Below are 12,004 nucleotides of genomic sequence, written 5' to 3'. Positions count from 1 at the left end.
ATTATTATATATTCGTTTTGGGTAATAAGAATTGCAAAAAAATATTTATATCCTTCACAACCTGCACTTTGCAGTGTGAATTTTCATCCACACTGCACACCTTTGCATATATTTTGTATAAATATATACATATGTAAATATAAATATATATTTATGCATATATCACATAGGTGGAATCCCAGAAATACCAATACCGAATAACCACCGAGAGGAAAATTCACACGCACACTCCCACCCGAACGATTCAAACGCCGACTCTCAAGAACATCATCGCTTGTAATATAATAACAATGACTTATTATTAAAGCGTGAATAGTTTGCAACGAATTTAGCTTGCGTCCATTTATTCATATAAACAGAGAATGTATTTAAATAAGTTGATATAGTATACATATATTTTTTAACAAACCTCAAATAAAGAACGGTGCTATATTATTAAAGAGGTATTTATCTTAGACGAATTTAAATATCACCCGTGAAATTTTCATTGAAAATGGTACACAACAGTGTATGTAATTATCCAAACTGTCGCATAATAATACTCAATACAGTCAACGTTTGAATCAACCTGTATATAAAAACATGCAAAATGCAAATGAAACTCGCTTACGACACATCCACCTCTATTACAATCCACGTTCCACTAATGTATGTATATAAAATTCTAATTACACATTAAGATTATACGGAATAACTGCTATAACAATCCTCGCCATACATATTGTGTCCGTTATAACTAGACTTACCATATGATATCCAAAAGGAGGACATGTCCTTTTTCAATTCATATAATAGTGTTCCGTTTAGGAACTTTCCCAGATTTTGGAAAAGATTGAAACATTTGTTTGATGATCCAATACTGTGTATTGAAATTTTGAATGAAATAGATATAATTTTAGGTGACATTAAATTGTATAACAAATTTTGTAATACATCTTAACATTTTGAATATGAATACGGAAACTTTTATTTTATAATTTAGCTGCAATGATAGCATAGAAAGATAGATACTTATTAAATATAGATATTATCAGTAATTGAATCTCAATAGACATTTGAAGTGATTAATAATTAAATTTGTAAAAGTAATAATATTGAGTAATATTCTTATAACGATAAGTTTTATTTAATAAGAACTTACACTACTACTTTTCGTTAATTGTATTTCATTTCAAATCTGTATAGATCTACCATAACGTCCTCCATTCCATGTTATTTGTCCTCCGATTGTATTTTTTCATCTGGTAAATCTTTGTTATAACTAAAGAGCGGACCCAGCGCGCGCTGTTCATTGTTCACATGTTGTAAATGCATTGTTGAAGGTTTGCCGAACCTTTTTTACAAATCATTTACAATAATGGAACAATATACGGCGCGCTTCCGGTCCTACCTCTAGTTATAACTAGACACCGGATAGTCACAGTGCTATCCATTGCTCCATTGTTGTAAATCCTTTATAAAAAAAAGTTCGGCAAACCTTTAACAATGCATTTACAACCTTTGAACAATACGCAGCACCTTCTGGGTCCGGTGACTAGACTTATAACCGAGTTTCATCTGCGTATACACAAACACACACTTTCGAATCAACAGCAAACCATCATTGACCACCGAGCGGGTAGCACTCGTCTCTACAACCCATCAAGATTGTACCTTGCAAATCTACTAAATCACATTTAACATGATATGTCTCCGCTCTGAGTTCACCGTACACGTACATGTACATACACATACACACATTCGCATGCATAAACACACCGAAAAGGATATACTATATATATATATATATATATATATATATATATATATATATATATATATATATATATATATATATATATATATATATATATATATATATATATATATATATATAAGAGGAGGATGTAAAGGGTGGAATTATAATATAGGTCGTGAAGGAGATAACTTTGGAGATCCTAAATACATATAACACGTGTGACTATTGTCCGGCGGGGGTAGTAAACAGGGGAGGGGATGGCCGCCGGTGGACTTAATCTTTTATCTTTAACATTTTATTGCTTATGTGGCCGGCGGGCGAGTATTACAAAAAACAAACAGGTACGTAGCGTGGTCGGCGATCGACTACACCGGACACACGAGCAGCTCGTACTCGAAGGCCAGACTGACCGCCACAAACACGAAGTACAACAGGAACATGGTGAAGCCGAGACCCTTGTTCATCCTCCAGTGGAAGCAGGCGATCGACATGATCACGAACAGCAGCATCATGAACAGTATCGAAATGCTGCACACCATACCCTTAGAGCTGACCTCCACCGGCTTGCCGTAGAAGATTCCGTACAACAGCCAAGGCACCGGCAGTCTGTAACATGTATTAAACACACAATCAATAGAAATGTTCCATTATTTTCACAATTTTAAATGTCAATCATTAGCAAAACTAATGAATGAAGTGAGTAATATTTATGGTTGTGGCTATTTGCAGGTACTATATCTGTGACAGACGCAAAGCCTTCTGCGCATGCGCGTGAACTTATAATCCGATTATAATTTCTTACATTTAATGTATGCTAGACTTGTTTAATGAATCGTTCATTAAGTAAACGGACTACTATATGTATTACTATATATATACATATATATACGGACTAAACGGTCATATGTGAACCAGTCACAGGACAACCGGTCGCTCTAGATCGGTCACACGTGATCACCTGTCACACTAAAACTGGTTACGAGAAAACTGGTCATATCCTAAAACTGGTCACACCCTAAAATCGGTCACGAGAAAACTGGTTGACCGATTTTAGGTTGTGACCAGTTTTCTCGTGACCAGTTTTAGTGTGACGGGTGATCACGTGTGACCGATCTAGAGCGACCAGTTGTCCTGTGACCGGTTCACATTTGACTAGTAATCACCGAACCGTTCATTATACATGAGGCAAATAAATTTCGCACGTTATTATAATAGATTTATATCATTTAGCTAGTTCGCGGCTTGTACTTATATAAGGTATTATACGTTGTATAGGATAATAATTTTCTAACAATTAATAATATTAACTAATTTGGATTATATTTTTTACTCTACGTCACTTTACGAGTTCGAACTAAATTTTAAGAGGTTTAAAACAAAATTTTAACAGTAAACACGCTGACAGTGACAGTTCACGCGCATGCGCAGAAGGCTTTGCGCCTGTCGCAGATATAGTACATGCAAATAACCACAACCAATATTTAAATTTAGACCATTGTGACATTGCTGTTCAATCCTTGTGCCACAATAGTCATATAACAAATATATTGTAAATAAAAATATAAATTGTAATAAAAATATTGCAAATGAATAATAGTAAGCATTTAAAATGTGAATATGTATATGTATAAATAATACAAATATGGTGGGGGTAGGGGAAATGGTTGGTATTTTGCAGCCAGCACTAATATAGTGCAATCCCGGCTGACAGTGCAAAACACTATGGTGGAAAGCTGTTCAGAAATTTGGCACATTGATATTAATGTATTTCTACAAAAAATATGTGCATACATATATATGCACACTGTTACATACGTATATACATATTTTATAATATATTCACCGGTTCCCGGAAAAATGCACTGAATAGTGGCGCAGTTTCGAGGAGACCTAATTTTCAAAGGCGCTCAAGAAGAACTTACGCAATAGAATTCCACAGAAAAGATTAGCACCCGCGGATAACATACAAATATCCCTTAACGCTTTTTTGTGGAATTCCATTGTGTTAGTTCTCTTTGAGCATCTTTGGAAGTTTGGATGTCTCGAGAGTGCAGCTATCTCGAGTGCATTTATCCGGTCACATTACAGGTTGCCCCAAAGTGACAGCTACACAAGGTACATGTCTATTATATGTGAATTTATATAAATTTGAAATTACATTATATTCAAATTATCATCATCATCATTTACAACCATTCATCATCCACTGCTGGACGACGGCCTCTCCAACATGTTTTCATTCGTCTCTTTTTGCGCAACTCTCATCCGACTCACCCCACACATTTTCCTAATTTCGTCTACCCATCTTCCTTGCGGTCTTCCTTTTACCCTTTTAAATTATCTCGGGTACCATTTTAGCACTTATTTTTTCCAATCTTCTAACTACGTAATCCACCCATTTCCATTTCAATCTCTCCTCTATATCCACTTTCTATCCTCCTCGTTATGCCAAGCATACAGAGTTCCACACTTCTTTGAGTGCATTGGACTGTGTGTAGCATTTTGGAGTTCGATATCCGAGTTTCCCATCACTGGAAAAACAGAGTGATCGAAGATCTTTTTTCTTTAGGCAGTGGCATTTTCGATTTAAAATGGCGTTTATTTGTCCAAATGGTGACAAATTGAGGGTAGGTTGCCAATTTGGTGAGGAACTGTTTCAATAGTGAAACCAAAAAAAAATTGTAAAACTCTTAAAGGAAACGATTGATCTGGAACCACATACATACATATGTATGTATAGTCTACCCAGCAACATTCCGTAACTGAGCTTAACTTATGAACAAATTTTGGTTTGCATATATGTATGTATGTGCATATGCATATAATCAAAATTTGTCAAGGAATATCCTCGGGTAATCCATAATAATACGATTTAATAGAACAATAATTTTTTCAAAGAAATTGAATTTCTGCAAATTTTGATTTGCAGAAACTCAATCTACTAGTACCAGGTTTTAAAAACCAGCACCGGCAAATCGAATACATTGTACATTTATGTACTTCTGAATATTTTAGTTAATAATGCAACACGCTCTAAAGAAACACCCATTAATTGTTATTTTCGTAAGTACATATATCTTTAATTCAAGTAAAGTATAATTGACTTGTTCGTCTGTAGTAACTTAGTTTTATTTATATCGTGACATTTACAAACTTCCAAGGAATCAATTGAATTTTTAGTAGCCTAACACATCCTTTAATTTCCTCATAGTTCGTTTTCGATCACGCAATCTCGAGAGTTTGTCTGTGAATTGATCAATTTTGGGCACGATATGCGCACACCTGTTCGGTTAGTTTGCGCACAACCCTCGGAAAAAATTGCGAGCAGGATAACCTATGTATTATATGTAGTTCAACTGCTGGGCTAAACCGGCCCACGTATAGTTATAAAACCCACGCAACTTAATACACCCACTTAAACGACTTTACGATTATGCTTTCGGCCAATTTCAGATCCAGCGTGATAAGCGATAAAGAAATGCCAGAAGAAAAACTAAAAGCCGAGTACTAAATATTACATTTCTTGTTAAAATTATAGCCACTAATTGCTTTTTTAATGGAGTATAAATTTGAAGCAAGGCCACTATATGGTGACAAAATTGCATACGTACATACATACATACTACATACATACATACATACCTACATGTTTCAAATACATGTATATGTAAGAGATTTCATTTCATTCATATTAGTTGCCATTACGGGTTGCTCATAAACGACATATACATATGTTATTAAAATTGTACATATGTATATATATATATAAATTTATACATTATAAATTTTTGAAATCATATTCAAATATTGGTGACATAGTGGGTAGCATATTTTTACCAATTTTAGGGGGAACCGTTTCAATAATGAAATTAAATACATTGGAAAACTCTGAGACGATCGACTGGAGTCACAAATTTTCATAATTTTTTAAATCATATTCAAATAGTGGTGATAAAAAGTCTTGCCAATTTGGCGAGGAACTGTTTCATCAATGAAACTAGATAAACTGCTAAACTATGATAGGAATCGATCGACTTTGAGTCACAAATATCCAAGTCTGATCAGCAATACTACAGAAATACTTATAAACATAAATACAATCGAGGTCAGCCCAGGTCATGAACACAGGAACCTCTTGGTGTTTAACATTAACGCAACTTCCGAGCTATACTGTTAACTATTTATAGAGGAAATCAGGAAATAACAAAAATAATTACAAAAAAATTCTAATTATAATACAATAAAATCTGTGAATTATGTAATGCCTGAATTTTCCTACAATATTTTAAATATTGAAGTATTTTATACTATGTTATATAAAAAAAAAGCACATAAATAATGTATAGAAGAGGAGCCTTGATTTTTTTTCTGTTTATATTGTAATTTTAAACACCGTCCCTTTTAAGTGGCGTATCTACTTGATTTTAAGTGTCCAAAGATACTTCAATAGGTTCGCTTTACATTTTAAAAAACAAAAGATGAGAGACAACAAGCAGAGAGAATTTCAAGTATAAACAATATTTTAAGGAACCTTTCCAAGAACTAAGATAAAATAAACACTGAACGATACCTACCAGTCAAGTTGTAATAATTTACAAAAAATTTGTAGTTTATTAATTTTTAACACTACATATACATATAATTCAACGATTACACATTTGCTAACAACGATTCTACCCCCTCAATGTTAAATCAATGTTTTTTTCATAAATTCTACAGATTCCGGAAAACTCAAACGTCCTTTGAATTCACATCAATTTATATAATACGAAGACCATAAAATATACAATGTATAATATTATATCATGTGTATACGATAGGTTTGTGCGTTCATATAACTAAACATCGGATTTTGAACGAGGCAGTATCCTTTTGGAGCGGGGTAAGTTGCCAATGGGTATTGGTAACACATTATATAAATTAAATGATTTGTATAGGCTAGCGGAAATATAACAAACGTGATTTTCTTCTTCCACTTTCAACAGAAACATGTCCTTGGCACATGCACCGTTTCTACATGAGATCTTTCGACTGGCTCACTCATGCTCGCGAAGCGAACTTATTTAAATATTATGACCGATAGCCCTGCCGAGAATATCTTATGAAGTCAATTAACATAATTTTCCACTCAAATTAGTACGTTTAGATTAAAAAAAAAATTTGAGATATAAGTCAAATCCTTTTAAACGTAATAATATGTAAAACTGGTCATAGATAAACAGAAAAAAATGTGTAAAAAAAATTTTTTTTTGACTTTTAAACTTCTCTGGATAATTAATTGTTAGTATTTTAAAGCAATAAAAGTCACAATCAATAGAAAAAATCTGTCTAATGATTTCAGTACTTATCTTTGTCACAGAAATACTAAATTTTGACTTAAAGACTGCAAAAGGCAAAAGTCTGTAAAAATTGGGCATTTTTTAAATATTCGTATCTCATAGACGAGAAAACACCAGCAAAAATCATTGCCGTATTCTAATTTATTAAAGTTTGATTAGTCTCCGCTCCGTTAAGTGAAAAAAGTGAATTTGTTGCTTAGTGTAATTACAACCAACATAATGTTCATTTCTTGTTTAAAATAACAATTTTAATTTTATAAGGGAATAGGAACTGAAATTAGAATCGGGAATCGGAAATGGAACTGAAACACGAATCCAGATCCTAAACTGAAACAGGAATCAGAATCCGAATCTGAAAAAAGGATTCTGGTACCGGAACTGAAACAGGAATCCGGATCTCGAACTGAAAAAGAAATCTAGATCCGGGACTGAAACACGAATCCGGATCGAGAACTGAAACACGAATCCAGATCCTAAGCTGAAACAGGAATCCGGAACCGGAACTGAAAAAGGAATCTGGATCCGGAACTGAAAAAGTAACCTAAATTAAAAACGGAACCAAAATCGATATCGATATCGTCGTCATAGAAAATTTGATTTTTTCGATAACGTCACTGATTCTAAGAACCAAAACTTACATTTATACATACAAAGTCTCTTTCGAAATTATATATTAGATAATAATCCCTGAATAATATAGATCAATTGCCCATTTCCGCCTCTTTAGTGACCATTTTTTCAACCGTGTTATTATAGCCAGCAGCATAGCTCGGACGTTAAGCTTCTGCTTACCGTCAAGAAGGTGCCGGGTTCTATCCCTGAATGAAAATGAATTTTTCAGAGTATGCTGTTGGTCAGACCTGGATTTGTGACTCCAGGTTGATCGTTTCCTATCAGAGTTTGCCAATTTTATCTGATTTCATTGTTGAAACGGTTCCCGGAAAAAAAAATTGGCTAAAAATCCTTCCTACCTACAATGTCACCACTATTTGAAAAATTTGATTGATGTACAATAAAAATTTATGTACAATTCATAGATGTCTCGTTAATTTGTGAGTTTTTTCAGTGTCTCGCAATTCAACGACTTATAATAAAAATGCTGTATTTGTATTTGTAATTGGCCAGGAAGGCGCATTGGGATTTACCTGTAAGGCCTTCCTGGTATATATGTAAAATAAAATTTGAATAACCATCCGCCCTCTATTAATTAAAAATAATATTTTCATTTTAACCCACTTGGAGGCAATTTATCATCGCTTTACATATGCATATGAAGTGTAAATAGTAGTATTTGTGAAAAAAAAACCCTCATTGAATTATTGAAAATTAGATTTCCCTACTACTTTTCTAAGCCTTTCTTCTTCTTTGTATGTATGTATGTATATAACCTCGATTCAAGTAAATCAACCACCTCGGAACAACTTGCAAAGTAATTCTGAAGAAGTGAAACTACTCCAATGTAGGCATATAGGCATCGTGAATGGGGAAGTTTTGCCAAGTAAGCATCTGCCTGCCCGAGCTGATGCTTGCGAAAATTCTCACACAGGGTTGGCTCAAACCGTCGTTAGTGGGCACGTGTGCCATAATCGAGTCGTCTGGGTGTGTATATGTCGTAGGATCGGGTCGTCTGGGGTGGCGGAAGTGGTCCGCGACCCAGAAACGGCATCGATCGCCAGCATGACCCTGGCCTCATCCCCCTCAACTACCCCAAACCAGTTCCTGCTACACGGAAACCACCCCGATCCTCAACCAGCGCTCCATTCACACCACCCGTGTGCAGCTGCTTTATCTCGCCACTTTTTACCGGTGTAATCTTCCGACTCGAAATCATGCGAGCGAACAACGTAGGTATCCCGAGTTTTGTGCCCTTAAGGCATAGCACGCGCCGCGAACAAAATAAAGAGAGGAAAAAAATTGAAAGCTTGTTTGCACAGGGTGCGATAAGGGATGCGCAAATTTAGAGGTTCTCGTAACTTTAAATTGGGTTCTCGGTCTCTTCACACACGCCTATGTACATATATGTATATGTGTGTGTGTGTTGTCTCGGAAAGCTTTCGTTTCGCAACTTCTTCGCCTCGAGCTTGAAATTCTTAAATAATCCTTTCGGCTTGTATGTGTCTTTCTTGCATGACAAAATAACGAATAAATATGAAACGAGAATAGCCTACATACATACATACATATATATTGAACATTTTAATGAAAATTGAATTTTTATTTATATAATACTAATGGTTTATAACCCGGCTTCGCTCGGTATTTGTAATATAAACCGCTTAAATATGGCTAATCTAATAGTAAACATTCTATTAAATTTATTTGAATACTTTTATTTTATTTGAATATTCATTTGTTTTTTTACTAAATTTTACATTATGAATTCTAGGAACCAAAACTTACATACATACAAAGTCTCTTTCAAAATTATATATCAGATGATTGAAACCATTAACTATTACCAATTTATGACTGACAAAGATAGCATTAAGAGTATTAAAGCTAAACAGAAGTTTTTACTTCTTTCAGTTCAAAGATCTTTTTAAGAATTTATACAAAATCTCCTACTAAAATAAATCATTGGAAATATCCCTCATCCAAAAGTTAAAAAAAAACCAATATATACATAATTATAACTTATACATACACATATCTGCATTATTTATATATTTAAACTGGTATACACCCATTTTATTTTTACACGACATCTATGGTCAAACATTGTAAATAAGTATTGTAAGTATTAAACAAATTTTAAACAAATGAAGGTAAACAAATTTTAAACGTAAACAAATTCGTAAACAAAATAGTGACCAAACGATGCAATGAATTTGCGAGAAACTGAGGAGAAGGATACCGATTTGTGAAGCTTATAAAAAGCTTGTACAAATCGTAAACTCTAACAGAACGGCCGATCTTGATTAATTAATAATCCAAATCTCACCAGCAGCGTACCGGCTGGGATTTGAACCCACGAACTCTCTATTGTCAAACATTATATTTAACCAGTGAGTTACCCAGTGGCTTGAGAAATCTAAAGTGAAAAACAAATTATAGCATAGTTCAATATTCGTAAGAGTAATTTTTTTAAAACAAATAAAAAAAATTGATTTTTGTAACAAAAAAATACTTATCCAACATTTCTTATTTAAATTTCCTAATGTCAAGCTTCTGAAATCAAGTAGGTAATGATTACCAAGCCCCAAAATCTTAGATGAGTCTTCTGCTACCTAATCTGTCGTTTAAAATATAGATCAGCCGTCTTATGTAATATATGTATGTATGTACATATGTCGAGAGACAGTAAACGAGGAGAAATTGGTACAATTCGTTACTAATTCTACACACAAAATAATTGTCCAATTCTGTCATACCCCCTCCAACAAAAAGCAGAATATTTATATAAAAATCCGTTTGAAAATCTATTTCAATACATTACAAAGAAAAAAGTGTTTGACGTGGCTAAACACTCAGAACAAATATGAAAAAGAAGTCCAAATTTGAAAAGGAAAATGTAAAAGACAATGTAAATTCAGGTTAAAAATTCTTTCTATAAAGTACATCTTTCATAGTATAATACGTATTCGCATAAATTATAAATAGCCAACGTTTGATAAAAAGGTTTTACTGAATATTGCAGTACAACTTTGATAACTTAACAATTCAGACTCGGCTATCATTCAGCTTTGTATATTGTCATGTGTTGTTATTTTTAGTAGACTTTATTATCTTAAAAATTGAATCCACCAAATAACAATACATTGCCATAGAATGAAAACGCACAAGGCGAAGGAAATACAATAATGAAGGAAATAGTGTATTTTCTATACTATATCTCTATCCTCCGTTGATTTCTCAACGGTACACTTAGCTCACACCCTCTCAAATGAACAGACATCAAACACTACACAATATTGAACGTAAGTATCAAAATCAGCAATAAATTCTGAATCTGTACAAGTTACCTATAGGACCAAACCTTACTCCATTTCGCCTTCAACTTTATGAATGCGAATTTTCAATTGAAAACGTTTTATCGTTTCTGAATGAATTTATTGATCATTTTTTCATACCGTAGCATGCATAGTACTAGGCGCTTTTAATTCATATTTCTCACGAAAAACCATAAATTGTTATTATACGAGAGAGGCCCTCTTATGTTCGCAATGAACGAAGCGCTAAAATTCAAATTTGTGCCGAAATTAAATTGAATTAATGCGATGAGAACGCCCAACGCGTTTATTTCAACACGAGAACTAACCCTAATTGAAACTGCAACAAGTGCTACGAGCAATTCAATGAATAATTCAACAATCCATATCCATTGTATAAACACACAAATCGTGCAAGAAAAAACGTTACCAAACCCACAGCAAGTTAATTTCGATAGCGCAGGTACATATTGTACTTTTATTTTTTTAACTGTGCCACTTTGTGGCATGTCACGGAAAACGCAAGTCGGGGACACAAACTACCTGGCACTGAATCTGAGGAATTTACATTAATTTTTATCATTCGATGGGCAACTATTAGAGGGTAAAATGTAAATTAGCGTTCAAAAAATCAATACGGGAGGATAGGAGGTGGGTGGCAAAACAACGGACGTGCAGATTCGATCGTGGTTTAAATTTGGCACGGGCATCGCGTGCCACTTGCGAACGCACCGTTTGCGTACGTACACACACACACACATCCCCCTGGTCGGCCCGATCAATCTTTTATGACTGTTGTTACGTAAGCGAAAAATAAATAAATTCAAGGGTTGAATGTGCGGGGGTCGAAGTGTGCGAATGTACTAGTCGGCGTGTTTTGACGCAACCTGTTCCGTGTTCGGCCGATCAATCATCGAGGTAAACTTTCACGTGGAGTCATTAAAAATGCCGTGCAATCATCGTCCGTTTACTTATTTACATTGATTCGCATTGAGACG

The 12,004-nt window shown here is 34.2% G+C and overlaps 1 protein-coding gene across 1 annotated transcript in view; it reads right to left on the bottom strand.

The window, feature by feature from the left end:
• Nucleotides 1–2,103: 2,103 nt before the first annotated feature.
• The window catches only part of LOC143914100 (sodium/potassium/calcium exchanger Nckx30C-like), a 28,433-nt gene continuing 18,532 nt past the window's right edge, over nucleotides 2,104–12,004 (bottom strand). Inside the window, exon 6 of the mRNA XM_077434191.1 lies at nucleotides 2,104–2,344. Coding sequence (XP_077290317.1) covers nucleotides 2,104–2,344 — 241 coding nt within the window. The remainder of the gene's footprint in view (nucleotides 2,345–12,004) is intronic.

This window comes from Arctopsyche grandis, chromosome 7 (genome assembly GCF_051622035.1).
Source record: "Arctopsyche grandis isolate Sample6627 chromosome 7, ASM5162203v2, whole genome shotgun sequence".
NCBI lineage: Eukaryota > Metazoa > Arthropoda > Insecta > Trichoptera > Hydropsychidae > Arctopsyche > Arctopsyche grandis.
The sequence above is the reverse complement of the archived record's forward strand: the minus strand, read 5'-3'. Positions and strand labels throughout refer to the sequence as shown.